Here is a 25840-nt window from a genome sequence, read left to right as displayed (position 1 = left end):
TTAAGAGTGACTTATCTGAGGAACGGAATTCTCTGGGAGGTGTATAAGGAGAGAAAAGCAAGGCGAGATATTGAGGGGCAGCAGAATGAACACACTTGTAGGTCAGCAATAAGATCTTGAACTGTATGCGATGGTAGATAGGGAGCCAGTGAAGTGACTTAAGGAGAGGGGTGACATGAGCGTAGCAAGGCTGGTAGAAGATGAGTCACACAGCACAGTTTTGCACAGATTGCAAGGGGGAGAGGCGACACTGAGGGATACTAGTGCCCACCTCTCGCCTCTTCAAAATACTGCTGCGTGACTCATATTCCATGAGAGCTGCTATTCTCACATTACCCCTCTCCTCAAGTCGCTTCATTGGCTCCCCGTCCATCTCCAAATGCAGTTCAAACTCCTCTTGCTGACTTACAAGTGCATTTGCTCTGAAGCGCCCCCCCCCCATCTCTCTCTTCACTTATCTTCCCCTATGCTCCTCCCCATGATTTATGTTCATCAGGCAAGCCCCTCTTATCTGTTCCCTTCTCTTCCACTGCCAACTCCAGACCCCGTCCCTTCTTTCTTGTGGAACCGTATGCCTGCAACAGGCTGCCTGAATCAATACATCATGCTCCCTCCCTGGCAGCGTTCAAACCCATGCTAAAAGTCCATATTTTTAATCTGTTTTCAACTTCTAACTCCCACTGTATCATTTCCTCTACCATAATCTCCTCAACCCCGAAATGTCCTGTCTAAATTAGATTGTAAGCTCTTCTGAGCAGAGACCGTCTATTGTATGTTAAAATGTACATCGCTGTGTACACCTTTCAGCATTTTAGAAATAATAAATAGGAGTAGGAGTAGATTGCAGTAATCTAGGCATGAGGTTACGAGAGCTTGGGCAAGGGTCCGGGTAGTGTACTCAGAGAGGAAGGGGTGAATTCTGGTGATATTGAAGAGATAGAAGGGACAGCAAAGAAAGGTTGTGCAAAGAACGACCTAATGTGGTAAATAAAATTGGTTAATTGGTGCTCTCTATTTCCGCCTGCTTGTGGGTGGACATAATCCATTCATCTAGATTTGTCTGCTGGGATGACAGGGAATTCTACCCGTTTATTCCCAACTCAACCTCACTATCACAATGACCCGATGCTGCCATCCACACTGTCTTTTCTATTTACTGTTGTTGCCATCAGCCCCTCACCACTACTCGCTCCTCTCTTCATTTGCCTCACCACTTCATTTACTTTATTTCATTTATATCCCACTTTAACACAAAACAGATTACACTAAAACATGTATAACAAAAAAAATAATACATAAAAAATCAACCTCTACATTGCTTTTCAGCAACATAACAGCAGGCAATCCTCACTTCCTAAGCACTTGAAGAACATAATGAGCATATAGCTCCAAAGTACCAGGAAGTTTATTCCACATTATCAGCCTTGCAACAGAAATGGTGCGAGCTGAAGTCTCAGCATAAACCACTTAAAACTTCATTCATACCATCCTGTGGCTCATCCTTTCCTCTTTACCATCCTCTACACTCATCCCATTCACCCCACTTCCCCTGCCATGAAACTTCTAAATTGATTTGATGCTGATGTTCCTTCTTCCTATTAATGGCACTTAGTCCTCGACCTCTTGACAATGACTAGCCTTCTTCCCTAAAATTTCTACTCATGCCAACTTTCTCCCCCTCATGCTGATACAAATTCCACACTTCATTTCCTCCATAAAGATCATGTCTACTTTTGCTCAAGAATGCCTTCATCTCTTTGCACCACCTCTACCCATGATAATCCTTCTCCCTTCTTTGTGCAAACCCTCCTAGTCTCTATGACTATCATGTGATGCCATTTTCTTCTCCTCCTCCTAATGTAGATAACTCCTTTCCCTCATCACCTCATGCTACTTGTTATGGTTCTGAAGGTAGGATACTTTAACAACCTTAAAATATTCAACAACCATGATAAGCACTTTTACTGCTTATTTGCCCATTTTCAATAAAGGCATAAAGCCTCTGTGTTCACCCACTATCAATGGCTATAAACAGGATCCACGGCCTATAATTCTGGGGCTGTGGGAAAACATGAATAGAGCAAGATTGAAGGCTTGGGGGAGATATAATAATGTGTAGAGGACAGATAAGAGTGTGAAGGGGTCAATGTAGAACAAGAGAAGTAGGAAGAATGATCAGCAATGTTATAGGGTGAGAGGATAAGGAAGGAGTATGAATGAAAGGTGGAAGTTAGTATACTGAGGACTGTGGAGAATGAAAGTCAGGGTATAAAATCACTGCTAGTTGCATGATTGAGGGCACTGAAGCAGATTTAAGTGAAAAAAGGACTCTGTATATATATCATGGTAAAGATGTGAGATTCCAAAGAACTGACCCCAATGAATCCACAGAAGTGTGAAAGTCCAATACAAAGAAAACTTTGGAGTCTGATGTTACTGATGCAGGCTTTATTAAAATAAGAAAGTAAATAATCATCCCAGATATCTTTTCTTCCCCAATTCCCTGAACCCTCTTCCCTCCTGTCATCTGTCTGATTCTTTTTATTCCCCCCCCCACCTTTCTGCACCTTCATCACTCCTTCCACTTTTTCTACCAAGGATCCCTTGTCTCCTACCTTTCTAGCAAAATCCTATTTCTCTCATAAGAACATAAGCATCAGACCATAGGTTCATCGTGCCCAGCAGTCCGCTCCCGCGGCGGCCCCCCAGGTCAGTGACCTGTAAGTGATCCTTTACTTAAGACATTTTATCCTATATAGTACCCCTCTAACTATACCCCTCAATCCCCTTTTCCTTCAGGAACTTGTCCAACTCCTTTTTGAAACCCAAAATTGTACTTTGCTCTACCACCTCCACCGGAAGTTCTTCTTCACCCTCATTGTTCTGAATCTGTCTCCTTTCAATTTTCTAGAGTGACCACTTGTTTTTGTTTCCCCCGCCAGTCTGAAGAATCTGCTCCTCTCTACCTTCTCTATACCCTTTATGATCTTGTAAGTTTCTATCATGTCCCCTCTAAGTCTCCGTTTTTCCAGGGAAAAGAGCCCCAGTTTCTCCAGCCTCTCAGCATATGAAAGGTCTTCCATGCCCTTTATCATTTTTGTTGTTCTTCTCTGGACCCTCTCGAGTGTCACCATATCCTTCTTAAGGTACAGCGACCAGTATTGAACGCAGTATTCCAGATGCGGGCATACCATCGCCCGATATAGCGGCAGGATAACTTCTTTAGTTCTGGTAGCGATTCCTTTGTTGATAAGGCCCAACATTCTGTTTGCTTTCTTTGAGGCCGCTGCGCATTGTGCTCCAGACTTCATTGATTGGTCCACTAAAACCCCCAAGTCCCTTTCTAGGTTGCTTTTCCCCAATACCATCCCCCCCATCTTGTAGTTGTACATCGGGTTTCCTTTCCCTATGTGCAAGACTTTGCATTTCTCTACATTGAAGCAAAAAAAGAAACAAACTGAACTCAAAAGTAATTTCAGAAACCTGTCTCAAAACCTGCTCTTGAGTCAATACAGGAAACTGTGGGCTATGACTACTTTATGAACCTACTAGTCTGATCCGACCAATCAAACATTTATGTAACAGTTTTATTTATGGTCAAGCATCATGAATAGCAAATTGTTACACTCTTGCTTCATGAAAAATAAAGTTACTCAACATGCTAACTCCAGGAGAAAGTCATTGAGCTCCTTCAGGAACTGAATCATCAGAAAAACAATTAACAAGAGTTGCAGTTGGAGTCTCTTATTGTTTAAGATTCCCTCCACCACAGACAAATTTGGTTATGAAGATAGTGAAATAAGATAAGCAAGCAGATCTTACAAGCAAAGCTGTATTTCCTAACAGTTTTTAAGCATGAACAGTAACACCTTAAGATAAAATAATTACATTAACAGCAAGGTTTTCACTATTCCATTAAACACACTGACCCTGTAATTAAGGCTTTGTCAATTGGAACAAATCTGATTAATTGAATGCTACTGACGGTTTATCATTCACAAACTACTCTGTGTCATGCATTAAGAAATGTACATGAACATCTTTTTAACTGCAGCTAATACCTGATATATGTACTTTCATCCTTTGTAACAGTGGCATCTCACTGTACTGCTGCTGGTAGTTTAAGTAACTTCCCTTCAGCTAGTAACTGAGCTTCAAACAGCACTACATACCTCTGACTCCTTGTCACTTAGAGAGCCCAAGCTTCCAAAACTGTGATTCGAACTTTCATTATTTGTTGAAGCCTGCTAAGAAAGCAAAACAAAAAAGTTATCAACTTGTGTTGAAGAAAATATCATACATATCTGTCAATAATCTTAATTGTATGAGTAACATTAAAAGAGACATCAAAAGAGTAATTCTTATATTTAGGGTTTTGGGGTTTTCTTGGGTTTTTTTTTTTTTTGGGGGGGGGAATCAGATGCTCATTAAGAAGAAAAGCAGTAACCTTTATAGAACAAAAATTAATAGGTTCCAGATTACTTCAAAATCACCCTCAAGGCCTCAACGGCTAACCAAATAAAACAAAATTGTTTAAATGTATTAGGTGTTCAAGGACATCCTCATATGCAGGCAATATCATCCAACTGAGTTCTAAATGAGAACAACTCTCTAGTTTTACTCAAGTTTTTGAAGCAAATTCTCCCACACATACGCATGCCTTCTTGTCTGTCATGCAGGATCTTACCAGTCCAGTGTCTAGATAACAGAATTAACTTCAAGGGAAGAAGGAATAGTATGAAAGAAAATGTATCCTGCTGTCTTTGGTGAACAACTGCTACAAGAAAGTAACTTCTGCTTGTCCTCAGAAAACAAAATACAGACTCTCTAGGCTGCCTTCAGCAATAGAAGAAACTAATGAACCAGCTTCACAACAAGCAAGGTCTAACAACATGCAAAAACTGTGTATATGTTGGAGAAGGGGGGAAAGAGCCTGGAACAAAAAATAACTGGGCCTAGTGGTGTGCTATTATATTCTAAACCTCAAATAATTTCTGGAAGACTGCCTAGTTAAACCTGTTGAAGCAGGAGTCCTGTTCTAAAACAATGTGATGGGAATGTGGGGGCTGAAGATCATGTTGTAGCTCTGAAAATCTCCTCTATAGAGGCATATCTGATGTAGGCTACCAACATAGCCATAGCTCTAACATTATGAGCTGTGACATGATAATTAAAAATTGGGTCTGTTTGGGTGTAAGTGAAGGAAATATAGTCTGCTAGCAAATTTTGAAAGAGTATGTTTGCCAATGCAGCCCCCCATTGGCACACACACTTTTTCGGGTCAAAAGGAACAAAAGGTTGGGAAGGTAGATTTGAAATGGGCTTTAGTCTACTACATATAGAAGGCCAAGGCTCCCTTACAGTCCAAAGTATACAGTGTGCTTTCACCTTTGTGGGCATGAGGTTTTGAATTGGTTGGCAGAACTATTGTCTGGTTAAGATGGCCTTCCAACACTACCTTAGGAAGGAATGTAAGATGTGTGTGCAAGAGCACTCTGAAAAACTTAGGTAAAAATAATAATAATAATAATAATAATGTAATGTGCTGGAACTCACTGACCCATCAGGCTGAAGTGACTGAAAACAAGCTTTTCCAGGTCAGGTACTGAAGGCAAGTATCCAGTGCCTCAAACAAAGCCTTCTATCAGCTGAGATCCAAACAACATTGAGAGATGGGACACTGCAGGAGGCTTAATGGGAAGCTTCAATAGAAGCAAGTCTCACAGAAGTGAACAATTAAAAAGGCTAAGAAAGGATAGGTTTGGGCAGACTGGATGGACCATTCAGGTCTTTATCTGCCGTCATTTACCATGTTACTATGTATATGTTTACCTTCTACTGCTAATTTCATGAAACTGAATCCTAATACAGGTGGTCTTGAAACCTGCCTCTCATAAATGTAGAAAGTATTCAAGCAATTTTGTGAGTGACAGGAAAACCAGATCCAAAGCCTTGCCCTTAAACCTGATGGCAAACCTCCTCCATTTATGTTCAAACAATTTTTACTTATGACATTGCAAGAAATCAACAAGAAAGATATAATAATACAACAACCATGTCATCATATATGTACTATACTGTATATCCCTCCCCTGTCCTCCTCATCCCCTCTAACAGTCAACAATTGAATTAAAACATACAGCTAGCTGGCACAGAAACAGACTTGAGAACTGCTGCTTGCCCGAGCTCCGCTGTGAAAAAGGCAGAGCAGAGGTGAAACCCATCAATACAACAAACTGAATTGTTAACTACAAGAAACTTCCTCCATTTTTTTTTAATCCTTATTTATTTACCTTTATTTAACATCAAATGAAAATTCTTTGATAAAGAAACATAACAATATCCAATAGGAAATAAAACATTAATTGCATATACAATACCATGATAGTAGCCCACAACTAGGGAGAAAGAATCAAGCACAAATCAAGGGTAGTTGATTTCCAAGGAAATATCAATATATCACAAATATAGAGCACATCGGGTGTATCTTTACTTTACATTCTGGACGGTGACTTCAGTGGGCATCTGAGAGGTTACGGAAGCCGCTTTACCCTCCCAAAAAATTGTAATTGATCGGGTTCATAAAAGACATATCTATTTGCTTGATAATTGATACAACATTTACATGGAAAGCGCAGCTGAAAGGTAGCTCCTAAACTCAATACTGATTAGAAACATTAGAAATTTTAAACTTCCTCCATTTAAAGCCATAAGACAACCTAGTTGAAGCTCTTCTTGAAGACACAATGTCAGGTAAGTCCAGGGAATCTATCCCCAACCTCACAACATCCAAACTGTGATAGTTAGGGACCGAATGTCAGGATGGATCGGAAATTGGTTGGCAGGTAGGAGGCAAAGGGTGGAAGTGAAGGGCCACTACTCGGACTGGAGGAGAATCACGAATTGTGTTCCGCAGGGGTCGGTACTCGCACTGCTGCTGTTCAATGTATTTATAAATGATCTAGAAACGGGGACGAAGTGCAAAGTAATAAAATTTGCAGACCACACCAAACTATTTAGTGGGGTTAGGACTAAAGAGGACTGTGAAGATTTACAAAGGGACCTGAACAAACTAGCAGAGTGGGCGAAAAGATGGCAGATGAAGTTTAAAGTAGAGAAATGTAAAGTCTTGCATGTAGGAAACAGAATCCCGATGTACAGCTGTACAATGGGAGGGCTGGTAATGGGTGAAAGTAGCCTAGAAAAGGACTTAGGGATACTGGTGGACAGGACAATGAAGCCATCAGCGTAGCGGCCTCTAAGAAGACGAACAGGATGATAGGTATTATCAAGAAAGGTATTACAACCAGAACGAAAGAAGTTATCCTGCCATTGTATCGGGCGATGGTGCGTCCGCATCTGGAGTACTGTGTCCAATATTGGTCGCCGTACCTTAAGAAGGATATGGCGATACTCGAGAAGGTTCAGAGAGAGCGATGTGACTGGTAAAAGGTATAGAAAACCTTTCATAAAGATTAGAGAAACTGGGGCTCTTTTCCCTGAAAAAGCGGAGGCTTAGAGGGGACATGATTGAGACTTACAAGATCATGAAGGGCATAGAGAAAGTGGAGAGGGACAGATTCTGGTATTGGGGTTCAAGAAGGGATTAAATAATTTCCTGAAGGAAAAGGAAAGGTATAGATAGAGGATTACTATACAGGTCCTGGATCTGATGGGCCGCCGCGTGAGTGGACTGCTGGGCATGATGGACCTCTGGTCTGACCCAGCAGAGGCACTGCTTATGTTCTTATGTAGAAGGGTTCCACAATAATGAAAGATCAGTATTGGCAAAAACATTTTACTCTCAAAGGTTTCATAACTGAAAGATCCAGAAGAAAACATATTTGCCTCGGCCATTAAAGGGTAATTAGAATCATGGTTCTGCAATCCTCGAGTTTTCAAGGATTTACGGAATAATTGCAGCTTGCCTAAAAGCCTAATGGAGTTATCCATCTGGGAACAAATGACCTGGCCAACAACTCCACACTTGCAGCACAGAAAGCTTTTCGGGAGCTTGGTGAGGGCGTGAAACCTTTTGTAAAGACTTTAGCTTTTTCTGAAATACTGCCTGCATATGGAAAAGGAGAGCAAAGAGTGAAAAACACAGAGGACTTTAATAGATGGCTCAGAGCCTGGTGTCATCAAGAAGGCTTCAGGTACATAGGAGGATGGGGAAATACATGGAAGGACAGGAAGCTATATTGCACTGATGGGCTACATATTACTACAGCAGGAAAAAGAAACCTTGCAGAGAAATTTAGACAATATTTTTCTAGGCATTTAAATTAGAAGGTGGGGGTGGTGTATGTACGAAGGACAATTATAGAGACCACCCCCGGCAAAAGAAAAGATGTGATAGTAGTAAAGGCTGCAACATAAGCAATATCAGCAACTCATTTCTTAGTATTGCAACAGAAAGTGAAACGACACAAAAATCCATACGAAAAAGGAGATTATCGCTGAAAAATAGCTGGAAAGCGATGATCACAAATGCTCGCAGTCTAGGCAACAAAGTTCATGATCTGCAAGCCCTGATATTAGAGGCAGATCTAGATATTGTTGCTATCACAGAGACATGGTTCAGTGAATCACATGGATGGGATGCAAACATACCGGGATATAACCTTTTTATGAAGGACAGAGATGGTCATAAAGGTGGAGGAGTAGCTCTCTATGTAAAGATCAATATCCAAGCGACCGAAATGCAAGGGACCTGGGGAGAGGAAGAAGCAATATGGATTGCTCTGAAAAGAGAAGATGGAACTTCTATCTACGTGGGTGTAGTCTACAGACCTCCGACTCAATCGCAACAAATTGATAAGGATCTGATTGTGGATATCCAAAAGTTTGGAAGGAAAGAGGAGGTTCTGCTGTTGGGAGATTTCAACCTGCCGGATGCGGACTGGAATGTTCCGTCTGCGGAATCGGAAAGAAGTAGGGAGATTGTGGATGCCTTTCAAGAGGCTCTGCTCAGACAAATGGTGACAGAACCCACAAGGGAAAAAGCGATATTGGATCTGGTCCTCACAAATGGAGAGAGTATCTCTAATGTTCGAGTGGGTGCTCACCTGGGTAGTAGCGATCATCAAACGGTTTGGTTTGATATAACGGCTAAAGTGGAGAGCGGCCGCACGATACTTAAAGTCCTAGATTTCAAACGTACGGACTTTAATGCAATGGGAAAGTACCTGAAGAAAGAGCTGTTAGGATGGGAGGACATAAGAGAAGTGGAAAGACAGTGGTCTAAACTGAAAGGAGCGATAAAAATGGCTACAGACCTTTATGTGAAGAAAATCAATAAAAACAAGAGAAAAAGGAAGCCGATATGGTTCTCCAACCTAGTGGCTGAGAAAATAAAGGCGAAAGAGTTGGCGTTCATGAAATATAAAAAAATCCAAGAAGAGGAGAGCAGAAAGGACTACAGGGTGAAACTGAAAGAAGCCAAGAGAGAGATACGTTTGGCGAAGGCACAGGCGGAAGAACAAATGGCTAAAAATGTAAAAAAGGGAGATAAAAATTTAAAAATAAATAAATTTTTTTTTCAGATATATTAGTGAAAGGAGGAAGATAAAAAATGGAATTGCTAGGCTAAAAGATGTTGGGAACAAATATGTGGAGAGTGATGAGGAGAAAGCAAATGTGCTAAACAAATACTTCTGTTCTGTGTTCACAGAAGAAAATCCTGGAGAAGGACCGAGATTGTCTGGCAAAGTTACATGAGAAAATGGAGTAGATTCTGCGCCGTTCACAGAGGAGGGTGTTTATGAGCAACTTGAAAAACTTTAGATATATTCTTTAGATATATTAAAGGGAAACAGCCGGCTAGGGAGGAGGTGGGACCACTGGACGACGGAGACCGGAAGGGAGCGGTGAAGGAAGAGAAAGAGGTCGCAGAAAGACTTAACATGTTCTTTTCATCGGTATTTACAAGCGAAGACACAACCAACATACCGGAACCTGAACAAATCTTCAAGGGAAATCAAGCACAAAAGTTAACATCCATGGAAGTGAGCCTTGATGAGGTGCGCAGGCAGATAGAAAAACTAAAAACTGACAAATTGCCGGGTCCAGATGGAATCCATCCAAGGGTTCTGGAGGAAATAGCGGAACTACTGCAGCAAATTTGCAACCTATCTCTGAAAACAGGTGTCATTCCGGAGGATTGGAAGATAGCCAACGTTACGCCCATCTTTAAAAAGGGATCAAGAGGGGACCCGGGAAACTACAGACCGGTGAGTCTGACCTCGGTTCCGGGGAAAATGGCGGAAGCACTGATAAAAGAAAACATCGATGAACATTTTGAAAGAAACGAACTTCTGAAAACCAGCCAACATGGTTTCTGCAGGGGAAGATCGTGCCTGACTAACTTACTGCACTTCTTCGAAGGAATTAACAAACAAATGGACAGAGGAGACCCCATAGACATCATATACCTAGATTTCCAGAAAGCCTTTGACAAGGTGCCTCATGAACGTCTACTCCGGAAACTGAAGAACCATGGGGTGGACGGAGACGTGCATAGATGGATCAGAAACTGGTTAGAAGGTAGGAAACAGAGGGTAGGGGTGAAGGGCCACTACTCAGACTGGAGAAAGGTCACGAGTGGTGTTCCGCAGGGCTCGGTGCTCGGGCCACTGCTTTTTAACATATTCATAAATGATCTAGAAACAGGGACGAAGTGTGAGATAATAAAATTTGCGGACGACACCAAACTATTTACCGTATTTTCGCGGATATAACACGCACCCGTGTAAAACGCGCACACGGGTATAGCGCGCAGAAATCACAATGATATGTACAAAAACTTTTGTATACCGCGCTCACGGGTATACCGCGCATGATGCCCGACGCTCCTTTCGCCCGCCCTGACTTTCCGTGCGCTGTCCCGACTCTCCGTTCACCCCCCCCTGACTTCCGTGCACTGCCCTGACTTTCCGTGCCCTGTCCCGACTCTCCGTTCACCCCCCCCTGACTTCCGTGCACTGCCCTGACTTTCCGTGCGCTGTCCCGACTCTCCGTTCACCCCCCCTGACTTCCGTGCACTGCCCTGACTTTCCGTGCGCTGTCCCGACTCTCCGTTCACCCCCCCTGACTTTCCGTGCACTGTCCCCCCTTGAAGTCCTGTCCCCCCTTGAAGGTCTGTCCCCATCCTGAAAGCCTGATGCCCCCCCCGACGTCCGATACATCCCCCCCCAAGGCAGGACCACTCGCACCCCCACCCCGAAGGACCGCCGACTCCCCAACAATATCGGGCCAGGAGGGAGCCCAAACCCTCCTGGCCACGGCGACCCCCTAACCCCACCCCGCACTACATTACGGGCAGGAGGGATCCCAGGACCTCCTGCCCTCGACGCAAACCCTCTCCCCCCAACGACCGCCCCCCCCCAAGAACCTCCGCCCGTCCCCCAGCCGACCCGCGACCCCCCTGGCCGACCCCCACGACACCCCCACCCGCCTTCCCCGTACCTTTGTGTAGTTGGGCCAGAAGGGAGCCCAAACCCTCCTGGCCACGGCGACCCCCTAACCCCACCCCGCACTACATTACGGGCAGGAGGGATCCCAGGCCCTCCTGCCCTCGACGCAAACCCCCCCCCCCCCCCAACGACCGCCCCCCCCAAGAACCTCCGACCGCCCCCCCAGCCGACCCGCGCCCCCCCTGGCCGACCCCCACGACCCCCCCACCCCCCTTCCCCGTACCTTTGGTAGTTGGCCGGACGGACGGGAGCCAAACCCGCCTGTCCGGCAGGCAGCCAACGAAGGAATGAGGCCGGATTGGCCCATCCGTCCTAAAGCTCCGCCTACTGGTGGGGCCTAAGGCGCGTGGGCCAATCAGAATAGGCCCTGGAGCCTTAGGTCCCACCTGGGGGCGCGGCCTGAGGCACATGGTCGGGTTGGGCCCATGTGCCTCAGGCCGCGCCCCCAGGTGGGACCTAAGGCTCCAAGGCCTATTCTGATTGGCCCACGCACCTTAGGCCCCACCAGTAGGCGGAGCTTTAGGACGGATGGGCCAATCCGGCCTCATTCCTTCGTTGGCTGCCTGCCGGACAGGCGGGTTTGGCTCCCGTCTGTCCGGCCAACTACCAAAGGTACGGGGAAGGGGAGTGGGGGGGTCGTGGGGGTCGGCCAGGGGGGTCGCGGGTCAGCTGGGGGGGCGGTCGGAGGTTCTTGGGGGGGGCGGTCGTTGGGGGGGGAGGGGGGTTTGCGTCGAGGGCAGGAGGGCCTGGGATCCCTCCTGCCCGTAATGTAGTGCGGGGTAGGGTTAGGGGGTCACCGTGGCCAGGAGGGTTTGGGCTCCCTTCTGGCCCGATATTGTCGGGAAGTCGGCGGTCCTTCGGAGTGGGGGTGCGAGTGGTCCTGCCGGGGGGGGGGGGATGTATCGGACGTCGGGGAGTCGGCCGGGCAAGAGGGCTTGGGCTCCCTCTTGCTCCGATCGTGGATGCGGGTGCGGGTGGGAGCGCGTGCGAGCGGTCGTTCGGGGTGGGGGTGCGAGCGGTCCTGCTGGGGGGGTGAATCGGGCGTCGGGCGGGGTGGGAACTATGTTTAAAAACTTTTGTATACCGCACTCATGCATATAACGCGCGAGGGGTATGCGCGGTACGTAAAAACGCGTATAACGCGCGCGTTATATCCGCGAAAATACGGTAGTAGAGCTCGGACAAAGGAGGACTGCGAAGAATTGCAAAGAGACTTGGACAAACTAGGGGAATGGGCAGAGAGATGGCAGATGAAATTCAATGTTGGGAAGTGTAAAGTATTGCATGTAGGAAGCAAAAACTCAAGGTATAATTATGCGATGGGAGGGATGTTTTTGAATGAGAGTACCCAAGAAAGGGACTTGGGGGTGATGGTGGACATGACAATGAAGCCGACAGTACAGTGCGCAGCTGCCGCTAAGAGAGTGAATAGAATGCTAGGTATAATCAAGAAAGGTATTACAACCAGAACGAAATAAGTTATCCTGCCGCTGTATCGGGCAATGGTGCGTCCACATCTTGAGTACTGCGTCCAGTATTGGTCACCGTACCTTAAGAAGGATATGGCATTGCTCGAGAGAATTCAGAGGAGAGCAACACGACTGATTAAGGGGATGGAAAGCCTTTCATACGCTGAGAGATTGGAAAAACTGGGACTCTTTTCCCTAGAAAAGAGAAGATTAAGAGGGGATATGATAGAGACTTACAAGATCATGAAGGGCATAGAGAGAGTAGAGAGGGACAGATTCTTCAAACTTTCAGAAAATAAAAAAACAAGAGGGCATTCGGAAAAGTTGAAAGGAGGCAAATTCAAAACTAATGCTAGGAAGTTCTTCTTTACACAACGTGTGGTGGACACCTGGAATACAATTCCAGAGGAAGTTATAGGGCAGAGTATAGTACTGGGGTTTAAGAAAGGTTTGGACAAATTCCTGCTGGAAAAGGGGATAGTGGGGTATAGATAGAAATTTACTGCACAGGTCCTGGACCTGTTGGTCCGCCGCGTGAGCGGACTGCTGGGCGCGATGGACCTCGGGTCTGACCCAGCGGAGGCATTTCTTATGTTCTTATGTTCTTATGAAGGTGGACAAAGCGATGGGACCAGACGGGATCCATCCCAGGATACTAAGGGAGCTCAGAGAGGTTCTGGCGAGTCCTATTAAAGACTTGTTCAACAAATCTCTGGAGACGGGAATGATTCCTGGGGATTGGAGGAGAGCGGATGTGGTCCCTATTCATAAAAGTGGTCACAGGGATGAAGCAGGAAACTACAGGCCGGTGAGCCTCACTTCAGTTGTTGGAAAAATAATGGAAGTGTTGCTGAAAGAAAGGATAGTGTATTTCCTTGAATCTAATGGGTTACAGGATCCGAGGCAACATGGCTTTACAAAAGGTAAATCGTGCCAAACGAACCTGATTGAATTTTTTGATTGGGTGACCAGAGAGCTGGATCGAGGACATATGCTAGATGTAATTTACTTGGATTTCAGCAAAGCCTTTGATACAGTTCCTCATAGGAGGCTGTTGAACAAACTTGAAGGGCTGAAGTTAGGACCCAAAGTGGTGAACTGGGTCAGAAACTGGCTGTCAGACAGACGCCAGAGGGTGGTGGTTAATGGAAGTCGCTCGAAGGAAGGAAAGGTGACTAGTGGAGTCCCTCAGGGTTCGGTGCTGGGGCCAATCCTGTTCAATATGTATGTAAGTGACATTGCTGAAGGGTTAGAAGGAAAAGTGTGCCTTTTTGCAGATGATACCAAGATTTGTAACAGAGTAGACACCGAAGAGGGAGTGGAAAATATGAAAAAGGATCTGCAAAAGTTAGAGGAATGGTCTAATGCCTGGCAACTAAAATTCAATGCAAAGAAATGCAGAGTAATGCATTTGGGGATTAATAATCGGAAGGAACCGTATATGCTGGGAGGAGAGAAGCTGATATGCACGGACGGGGAGAGGGACCTTGGGGTGATAGTGTCCAAAGATCTAAAGGCGAAAAAACAGTGTGACAAGGCAGTGGCTGCTGCCAGAAAGATTCTGGGCTGTATAAAGAGAGGCGTAGTCAGTAGAAGGAAGAAGGTGTTGATGCCCCTGTACAGGTCATTGGTGAGGCCCCACTTGGAGTATTGTGTTCAGTTTTGGAGACCGTATCTGGTGAGATACATAAGAAGACTTGAGGCGGTCCAGAGGAGGGCGACGAAAATGATAGGAGGCTTGCGCCAGAAGACGTATGAGGAGAGACTGGAAGCCCTGAATATGTATACCCTAGAGGAAAGGAGAGACAGGGGAGATATGATTCAGACGTTCAAATACTTAAAGGGTATTAACGTAGAACAAAATCTTTTCCAGAGAAAGGAAAATGGTAAAACCAGAGGACATAATTTGAGGTTGAGGGGTGGTAGATTCAGGGGCAATGTTAGGAAATTCTACTTTACGGAGAGGGTGGTGGATGCCTGGAATGCGCTCCCGAGAGAGGTGGTGGAGAGTAAAACTGTGACTGAGTTCAAAGAAGCGTGGGATGAACACAGAAGATTTAGAATCAGAAAATAATATTAAATATTGAACTAGGCCAGTTACTGGGCAGACTTGTACGGTCTGTGTCTGTGTATGGCCGTTTGGTGGAGGATGGGCAGGGGAGGGCTTCAAATGGCTGGGAGGGTGTAGATGGGCTGGAGTAAGTCTTAACAGAGATTTTGGCAGTTAGAACCCAAGCATAGTACCGGGTAAAGCTTTGGATTCTCGCCCAGAAATAGCTAAGAAGAAAAAAAAAAAAAATTTAAATTGAATCAGGTTGGGCAGACTGGATGGACCATTCGGGTCTTTATCTGCCGTCATCTACTATGTTACTATGTTAGGAAGTTCATTCCAGATCTCTACAAACTTAAAAACAAAAAGATCATCTAAGCTTCCCAGCAGATTTAATTCCCTTAAAGGAAGGGAAGGCTAACATATCTTTGTATATTTCTCAAATGGCAAAGTCTAAGGGTATTCCAACATAAGGGGACAAAAGGATCAAATATTCCATAGAGAAGCTTGAAGATTATGCATGCGCATTTAAACTGGATCCTAAAACGAACTGGGAGCCAGTGAAGCTTTTTCAACAAAGGGGAAACATGATCATACTTCATTTCCCAAAAATGAGCTTAGCTGCAGTATTTTGTATTAATTGAATTCGTTTTAGACTGCCCTGCTTAATGCCCAGATAAATTGAGTTACAATAATCTAGCTGTGAAAGTACAGTAGATTGTACCAACACTGAGCAATATTCTTGATGGAATAGTGATTTGACCTTCCTCAACATGCGCAGATTAAAAAAACGCTTTTTTGTCAAGGAATTTAACTGTTCATGAAATGTAAGTGATGAGTCCAAGATGACACCCAGGACTGTGATCCTAGTCTGGGGCAGAACTGAGGGAGCTTTCTCATTATACTGAGTGGCAGAAATCTATTGAGGGGGTGCCCCATTCTTGAAAGATCTTCTCACTACACCTTTATCTAAATACAACTCATATCTGCCCACCAAACAGTTGTCTTTCCCTGCCAGATATTTGGTTCTGGGTGACATCTGTGCAAGATAAAAACAAACAAAGAAGAAAAAAATGAAGGCAGATAAAGAGTATATGGCCTATCTAGTCTGCCTATCCATGCCATCTACTATCCCTTCCTCTCCCTTAAGAGATCCCTTGTCCCAAGTCCTCCCAAACTCAGAAACAACTCTTCATCTCTACCACCTCCAAAAGGGAGGTTGCTCCATGTATTCACTACCCTTTCCATGAAAAAGCATTTTACTAGGTTGCTTCTGAGTCTGTTTTCCCCTTCATCCTATGCACCCTTATTTCAGAGTTTTCTTTCAATTGGAAGAGCCTTTGCTTAATCATTTATGCCACATAGGCTTACTTCTCATTCTGTCTCTTGCCACAAGAGGTATAAATCTGTCCCTCCCTACTTATTGTCATCCCTACTTGCTGAGACAATCTTATTGTCTGCTTGGTTTAGAATTATCTGAAAGCCTTTAAAGAGTTTCAGATTGCTCTTAGCTCTATCATCCTCTACAAACTAGATTACTGCAATGCCATCTACTTAAGCCTATCAAAAAAAAAGTCTTCAAAGACTCCAGCTAATCCAGAATACTGCAGCCAAATTGATCTTTACAAAACGCAAATCTGACCATGTCTCCCCACTCCTTGCCAAACTTCATTGGCTCCCAATGATCTCCAGAATCCATTTCAAATGTTCCTGCCTGGCTTTTAAGACCATTCACAGCATCCTTCTTCCCATTATCCCACTATCTTACAACTCCTCAAGTCCTGACTCCTCCAGAACCGCCCAAAGGTATAAACTAGCCTTCCCCTCTCTACTCGGCATTCACTATGCAGGTAAACTGGGAAAATCCCTTCTCTTCAAAATCACAGGACTTTGGAAAGACCTCACCATCCCGCTGCGGAACCTGGGCTCCCTCCAATTATTCCGCAGAAAACTGAAAACTTGGCTTTTCACCAAATTGTAATTCTATCCTCCCCCCTTTTTCTTTCCTTTTACATATAAGTTAATGTAAACCTTTTCCTTCTCTATCTATATTTTAAATTCTTATAAACCGTGTCGAGCTTCATATTCGTGGAGTTGATGCGGTATATAAACTTAAGGTTTAGATTAGATTAGCTCTAGGAAAGTTATCTGATTAATATTATCCCAAGCAGACCAGAGTGAGTGTAGAGCTCCATCTATATGAGCCACGTTGTACACATTCATTGTTATGACTTTGGGACATTTGGAAGGAGATTCCTTTCACCAAATTGGAATAAACCATACATCAGGACACAGAATCTTGGAGAGAACCTTTTTTCACACAAGGCTCAGTCAACTTTATTTTCACACAATGTCCTTAAATAAGCTAGAACTCTTAGATAATTAAGTTAGAACCAAGATAGAACCCAAGCTATCAAGTGGCACAGAAGCTTAATTTTCAGGTTTGTTAGTTTATTATTCTCTTCTGGCTTCCCAGTTTATGGGTCTGATTCTCCTAAATGTCTACACATTAAAGTTATATATGAGTTTTGTTTTAAACATACTTCCTAAATATAAATAGCATAGTACTTGAAAATTATAAATCCAGGTCCCTAGTACCTGGCCAATACCCAAGGAGTAGTAACATTCCATGCTACTGATCCAGGGCATTATAACGAAAAAATTGTTCCAGGGAATGTTAATCTCCAAAACTCAGAAGGAGAACATAAGACACACGATCCTCAGAGGGTGAAATTACCCACAGGTTCAAGTGAGCAACTCTCACTCAACCACGATCTTCACTGGATCACATATGTATCTTCTTTTATCTTTTTTAGTTTTTTTAACACTATATACTTTTTAATCAGATTTCTTTTTGTCCATAATTTAAATAGTTTAAATAATCTACTTAGCTTGCTGGTTTATAAAGGGGAGCGCCTCCACCAACATGCCATGTTTCACAACGCTTTCCTCAGGGTTGAGGCTCCCTATTATATTTCATGTGCAAAATGAAAATCGCTCCATTCAATTAGATTTCATGTTGAACCAAGGCAAGCAGTGGCTTCACCCATGTCTTTCTCAAAAACAGACTATGGACTTTTCCTCCAGGACACTGTCCAAACCTTTCTAAAAAACCAGCTACACTATCCGCTCTTACCACAACTTCTGGCAATGCGTTCCAGAGCTTAACTATTCTCTGAGTGAAAACATATTTCTTCCTATTGGTTTTAAAAGTATTTCCCTGTAACTTCAAGTGTCCCCTAGTCTTTGTAATTTTTGACGGAGTGAAAAATCGATCCACTTGTACCCATTCTACTCCATTCAGGATTTTACAGACTTCAATCATGTCTCCCCTCAGCCGTCTCTTTTCCAAGCTGAAGAGCCCTAACCTTTTTAGTCTTTCTTCATACGAGAGGAGTTCCATCCCCTTTACCATCTTGGTTGCTCTTCTTTGAACCTTTTCTAGTGCCGCTATATCTTTCTTGAGACCAGAATTGAATGCAATACTCCAGATGAGGTCGCACCATGGAGAGATACATGGGCATTATAACATTCTTACCCCCTCTTTTACTAAGGTGTGCTAGCCGATTAGCGTGCGCTAAACGCTAATGCGTCCATTGAATATAATGGATGTGTTAGTGTTTAGCGCACGCTAAATCGGTTAGCGCATCTTAGTAAAAGGACCCCTTAGTCTTGTTAACCATCCCTTTTAAAATAATTCCTAGCATCCATGCTTTTTCTGGCTGCCACCACACATTTCCTGTGCTTTGCAACAAAATCACTCACACCATCATGGGGTAAGTACTTGATTCTTTTTCTATGAATTTATATCATCATTTTGGACACCATATTTTTAAAACACATTACTAATATCATAATAATATAATTTTAAATGACTATGAGATTTACTGTATACATTTTTTGGCACTCTACAGCATTGAGATATCTATTTGAAAACTCATTTGCCAGCGATAAATTCATGTAAATTCTGACGTCAGAGAAAGGGCAGGACCGCCGGAAGAGGAAGCAGCGCAGACGCAGGGCTCACAGAAGGGCCGGGACCGCCAAGAGGAAGCAGCAGGACAACGGTAGGAGCTTCCACTTGATGGGGGGGGTTGGGAGGCTGTGGGGGTGCGAGCGGTCCTTCAGGGTGGGGGTGCGGGTGGGAGTGCGTGCGAGCGGTCCTTCAGGGTGGGGGTGCGTGCGAGCGGTCCTTCGGGGTGGGGGTGCGAGCGGTCCTGCGGGGGGGGGGGGTGAATCGGACATCAGGGGGGGGGAACTATGTAAAAAAACAGTTGTAAAATGCGCTCACGCGTATAACGCGCAAGGTTATGCACGGTTTGTAAAAATCGTGTATAACGCGCGCATTATATGCGTGAAAATACGGTATTTATATCTGGTAGTAAACTGTATTACAAGTCTCAGCAGGAAGGGGAGCTACAGACAACATTACTGAATCACTGCCAAGGCTAGCAGATTTTTCAGAATGACGGCGACATCGGACCAGCGCGGTAGGGAAGACATGCTGGTCCGTAAGGAGGAGAAGTTATGGGAGCACTTCCGTGAGCCACTTTTTCAGCACGACGGCAGCATCGGACTGCACAGAGAGCAGGGGGAGGAAAGCTGGGCCAAGGAAACCTCCTGAAATAACTGGTCCTTTGTTTTTTGGGATTTGTTTGTTTTTTTTAAATAGGAAGGGGAAGAGTATTAAAATCAATGCCAGACTGGGCATGGGGGAGAGCTTAAGGGGCCAGAAACAGAGGAGAGAGACAGAGAGATGGTGAGCAATGTTCTGAAGAGAGAGAAGTTGGATCTAGGGTGGTGTGGAGGAAGAGGAAAAGAGATACTTGAAGGGAGAACTGTTGGGAAGAGAAAAGAAGAAATGGTGGACCTGGGGGAGGGAGGGAGGCAGGGAGAGAGATGGGATAGGGAGCAGTTGGGAAGAGAAGTTGGATCTGAGAATGGAAGGGAGGGAGAAATGTTAGGCCTGAGGGTGGAAGCGAGAGAGAGATGCATCTTTTTTTTTCCTTTCATCTCACTGTTCAGCATCAAGGGGGAGAGGGAAGAAGAACAACCGAAAAGAGAGGGAGCAAAATGTTGGGAGAGATGTGGTAATGGGGAGTAGATATAAGAAAATAGGAGGCTGGGAAAGGAGTGAGATGAGAAATGGGAGAGGTAGCCAAAAATTTTAAAAGAAGGGTGAAAGGACAAGATTTGAATGGACAGAGGCAAAAAAGAAAAGAAAAAGTTAAGAAAGCTGAACGGAAAAAATACGTTGGAGATGAAAAGTCTTTTTATTTACACCACAGAGCTGGCGTGGGGTTGGAGAGGTTGTAATCCTATACTTCTACTAAGACCAAGGGGTCCTTTTATTAAGGTGTGCTAACCGATTTAGTGCGCACTAAAGATTAGCATGTGCTAAATACAAAGATGCCCATAGGAATATAATGGATGCCTTAGCATTTAGCATATGCTAATCTTTAGCATGCGCTAAATTGGTTAGCGCACCTTAATAAAAGGACCCCTATGTATCTTAATAAAAAATTTGGCCCGAGACTTAGCCTGTGTTTTAGATATCGGCCCCTTATGTGATTGAATTTGACACCCCTGCTCTAAGAGGTGGGTTTTTAACTGGGCCTTGAACATTGCCAGAGACAGAGCCCGCAGTAGGGATTTGGGCAGCTTGTTCCAAGCATACGGTGCAGCAAGATAGAAGGAACAGAGTCTGGAGTTGGCAGTTGAAGAGAATAGCACAGATAGGAGGGACTTACCAGCTGAGCAGAGATCACGGGGGCGGGGGGACACAGGGGGAGATGAGCAAAGAGAGATAGTGAGGGGCAGCTGAGTGAGTGCATTTGTAGGTCGGTAAGAGGAATTTGAATTGTATTCGGAAATGGATGGGAAGCCAATGAAGTGACTTTAGGAGAGGAGTAACATGAGTATAGAGGCTCTCCGGAATATGAGTTGTGCAGCTGAATTCTGGACAGAATAGAGGAGAGTGAGATGGCTAAATGGAAGGCCTGAGAGTAGTGAGTTACAATAGTCTAAGCGTGAGGTGATGAGGGTGTGGATAAGTGTTTTCATAGTGTGCTCAGAGAAGAACGGGTGACCCGTCAAAAGTGCGCCGGACATTGGCGCTCTGACAATCCCGTGGTGACATTTGTACGCAGGACAGATGCATGCTGTCTTTCTAGCCTTCTCGTTTGCACTGCTGGGAGGGGAGAAAAATAAACCTCCACTACACTGAAAACTCCCAAAGAGCGAAAATGGGAAGGACAACAGGAGTTTTCCATGCATTGGGGAGATTCCCCCTCCAAACGGGAGCACGAGGACTTGTTAATTTACTAGGGGGTTCCATACCCCTACTCGCAGCGCAAACAGGAAGGCCTCTAAGCAGTGGCCCACATGTGTCCTGTGCGCAAATGTCGCTGCAAGATTGTCAGTGCACCAACATCCGGTACACTTTTGACAGTGTACCAGGAAGGGTCAGATTTAGGTAATATTATAGAGGAAGAAGCGGTAGGTTTTAGCGATATGTTGTATCTGGGCAGTAAAGGAGAGAAGAGTCAAAGATGACCCTGAGAAACATTAAAAATAAATACTAATATTGATTCTACAAATTTCAAGGACACATTTTAAAAACTCACTATTTTGGATTGTCAACTCTAACAAATTCTATAAATGAGACACCTAAGTAACACACTTATGAAATTGTGTGCAGTTACTAAATCAAGTAGGCAAGATTAAAATTGGCATATTTACAGGATTTGAAGAGCATTTCAGCCATTTATTTGAGGACCGCAATGGAGGACTTTGAGGGTTATGTGTTGGAGACCATTGCAGTAGTCCATCAGGGTATAGTGTAGTACATGTCTGTCATCTGCTGGAGACTGGAGAAATATTGAGAAGCATATGGTGGGACAAAGCCCTATATAGGAAGTGTTCACAAGCCTTTATTCTCTGTCTCCATCCACTGACAGAAAGTCATAACCCATAACCCATCCAATGTCTGGACTGGCAGATAAGGAATTTGATATTTATGTCCCAGAATTGTTAGTAATCTAATGTACATCTCAAACAGGCCAAGATCCAAAACATACAAGAAACAAACTGTTATTCTGTATACAATATATAAAAATTACATCACTATGCATTGCTACATTTCAGCTGAAAATAAAAGCAGGAGAGATTGTGGCATAGTAATTGCAGCTACAGCCTTAGCATCCTGAGGTTGTGGGTTCAAACCCTGCACTGCTCCTTGTGACCCTGGGCATGTCACTTAATCCTCCACTGCCCCAGGTACATTAGTCAGATTGTGAACCTACCAGGACAGATAAGAAAAATGCTTGAAGTACCTGTATGTAAAGCACTTTGAGTGCGGGTGTGAAACTACAAAAAGGCAATATACAAGTCCCAATCCTTTTTCCCCATTAAAGCTAAATAACACTATCTTGATACTAAATCATACCAGTATTGCCTTTAAGAGATCAACCTCAAAATCAAGGACTATTAAATTAAGAAGCTATGGACATCTCAGCTCTTCTTGAGACGTCAGATAAAGAAATTGCTACTCCAGCAACTTTGATAATAACTGTAGCTTTGCAACCAGACAAATCATGGATTTTGAGACTATTCTTTAAAAATAGACAGAAACAATTCCTTGGCCATAGAATACAGATGTATCCAGATTTGTCACGCGAGACGCAAAAGCGTAGGCGTGAATTTCTATTACTTAAGCCAGGAGTTTTAGCATTGGGGGCTACTTTCTACTTGTGTCACCAAACAAATAAGCGTGTTTTCTTCAAACCATTTCAATTAACTTCTTGTTACTCACCGGACTGGGAAAAGAAAATCCTAAAATCTCAAGCTCGTTAGAAGAAATATGTATCCCATGTTGCTCTCAGCTTCAAGTTCTTGTTTTTATTATATTTTTTTCTTAAATTTCCACCAATAGTAAATCTTGGATCTATGTGGACTTGAGTAAATTGAACCTAAAATGTAAAATCGCTGAAAAGAAAGTCTTAATGTTGAGGATATGCTCTGAAGGAACACGTAAAAAAAGGCTGACATGAGTTGAATGTTGCCGTCACTAGCAGGTATACAAACACTAGATCCTGAAGACTTCTTCAAGGTCTATTGTGACTAGTGATTCATAAAGAAGTTAAGGCATATCAAATGCAGAAATAGAAATCACTCTGTATAAAACAAGTCTCATAGAAGCCCCTGAAAAGGGGAAAACCAGATTCTAATCTGAAGAGAAAATCTGTTTCAAAAAGGGAAAATGTAAAAATGTTAATATTTCCCTAAAATTTTTGTGGAGACTGAAGAAGCAGAGTCAGGCAGCGGCACCATTTAGTGGTGACACGAAGAAGTATTTCTTCACGAAAAAGGGTGGTAGATCACTGGAACAAACTTCCGGTGCAGGTGATCAAGGCCACCAGCGTGCTCGATTTTAAGAATAAATGGGACATCCACGTGGGATCCCTACGAGGGTCAAGTTAAGGAACTAGGTCACTAGCACTCAATGGGGTGTGTCAATAGAGTGGGCAGACTTGATGGGCTGTGGCCCTTTTCTGCCGTCGTCTTTCTATGTTTCTAAGACGATGCTGTGAGCAGCTGAACTGAAGAAATAGCAGCATCATGCTGTGGAGGAAGACTGGTACCGGCGAGTCATCAGTGTCGAGTGTTTGACAAGGAATAGTGGCACCGATGGAGACTCCACTGCAGATGCAACCAGTGTCGAAGACTCAGATCGGATTGGTACTGCCTTATATTTGATGGTTGATACCATGTACTTTCTTTTTGAATATGATCTAAGTTCAATTTCTTTCTGTACAAGTTTAAATGCTTGATAAGCAATATGAAATTTATAAATAAATAAATAAATAAAAAAAATCATACCAGTATGTGTAAAAGCTTTGGCCAAAGCCTGGTGCTGTGAAAGTCAGGCTTGCTGGTGGAAGTCAGGAAGCCTGGTGCTGTGAAAGTAATGCTAGGAGTACAAAATCAAACATCTAGATGCACCAGTCCAACCTTCATGTTCTTCTGGAGACAAAAAAATATTGACTACCTCCAGGCTGCACCTGCTGTTATACTGGTAATGTCAATAGAACTTGTCTATTCTTTCCCTACCTCCATCTGCTGGTCAGGGGATATACGGTAATCCACTAGTATGGCCTCGTGTAACTGGCCGATAAGAAAAAAATGGATGGGTCACAGTTTTTTTATGATGCAAATAGAAAAGTACAATTTCTCCCTTTTGATTAAGTTGCTAAAGTTGACTGCTATATACAATTGTTGATATTGGTTTTTGTTGTATTGTTCCACCTCATATTTATCCTGTATATTTGTTTCAAACTAAGCAACATGGACTCCTGAGGAAAGCCAAGTGCTGAAACACAGACCTCATTGGGTCCTCCGCACAACAATTTTCTTTCAGATTGTTTCCTTTGTACTACCAAAGTCTGTTTATGATTTTTGTATACAAAGACTTACAACTCTTAATAAACTTTATTTTTCATTTTATTTTTCATCATCAATCCAGGTACTATTTTTAATCTACTGGTTGTTCCTTTTTACCTGTGGATCCCCTCTCCCCCCTTTTCTAGTTGCCAAATGAATTATGTTACGATAGCTAATGATAAAAATGTAGAATCCTAACCACCTTGGAGAAGAATCTGGGATGTGTAAGGAGTACCACAGGCCAAAACCAAAGAAAACTGACCCCAAGAAATCCAGAGAGAAAAAATCCAGGAGAAAGCAAAAAAACACTATGGAGCGACAAAGTTCCTTAAATGGACTTTATTGAAAATATCAAAGTTCAAAGGTACAATAAAATAATCCACATAAAAACCTAAAGGATCTAGTCCACTGAAAGCATAGGACCCAACACGGTCCGCGTTTCAACAAAAAAGTCTTCTTCAGGAGTCCCTGAGAGTCCTATGGTAGAACATAAGTAGAAAATCTGATATGTGGAGAGCCATGGAAAAAACACTGCTTGAAACCAAAGCTTTGTGAAACGTGAATAAGTCATTAATCCCTTCCTTTACAAAGCCACGCTAGTGTTTAGCACCGGCCATGACAGTAAGAAATCCTATGAGCATCAGAGTTCTTACCGCCGCAGCCAGCACTAAAAACACTAACATGGCTTGTAAAGAAAGGCCTAAGCTATAAACCAAGGTGTATTAAGGCTGATGATTTAAAACACTGTGGGGCTCATAATAATTAAAAAAAAAAAAAAGTCTAAAAAGTGGCCTAAATGGGTACTTGGACGATCAAAAAGCCTGATCGTCCAAGAGCCCATTATCAAAGCTGGTTTTAGACATATCTAAAACCAGCTTAGGTCTTTCCCCTGCCTCTAAACGCATAGAGAGAAAAGAGGCGTTTTTAGAGGAAGGGAAAGGGCGGGCGGTGGGCCAACCTAGACCTAGGCGTGCAACAGGTATAACCAAAACTTTAGGCAGGTTGTCTAGTCAGCACTTAAACGTTTTGACTTAGACCAAGTCAAAACAGGTATAAGTGCCGAAAAGCTGAGCTGATCATGGCTGCTGCGATCAGCTCAGCGGCCCCAGCAACCTGCCTACCCCCTACAGCAATGATCGCGGCAGGAGAGATGGCTCATCTCCCCTGCCGCGATCCACTCTTCCCTCCACCCCCACCCCCCCCGACAACGATCAGGACAGGAGGGAGCCCAAGCTCTCCTGCCCCGCAAAACCCCCAAACTCCCGATGAAGATCGGGACAAGAGGGAGCCTAAGCCCTCTTGCCCCGCGGCACCCCCAAACTGCCCGATACTATCGGGGCAGGAGGGAGCCCAAGCCCTCCAGCCTTCAACGCAAGGGCCCCCCCCCCGAACCCCCGATCGCCCCC

The 25840-nt window shown here is 44.0% G+C and overlaps 1 protein-coding gene across 6 annotated transcripts in view; it reads right to left on the bottom strand.

The window, feature by feature from the left end:
- TLK1 (tousled like kinase 1) overlaps positions 1-25840 on the bottom strand; it is a 281093-nt gene that overhangs the window by 238909 nt on the left and 16344 nt on the right. For 4 of the 6 annotated variants that reach the window (XM_033947201.1, XM_033947199.1, XM_033947200.1 and 1 more), the window contains exon 3: positions 4173-4247. In XM_033947201.1, the coding sequence (XP_033803092.1) occupies positions 4173-4247 (75 nt within the window). The remainder of the gene's footprint in view (positions 1-4172; positions 4248-25840) is intronic. The other 2 variants (XM_033947203.1, XM_033947198.1) reach the window with 1 other exon arrangement.

Source organism: Geotrypetes seraphini, chromosome 5 (genome assembly GCF_902459505.1).
Source record: "Geotrypetes seraphini chromosome 5, aGeoSer1.1, whole genome shotgun sequence".
NCBI lineage: Eukaryota > Metazoa > Chordata > Amphibia > Gymnophiona > Dermophiidae > Geotrypetes > Geotrypetes seraphini.
This window is presented reverse-complemented; position numbering and strand designations above follow the sequence as displayed.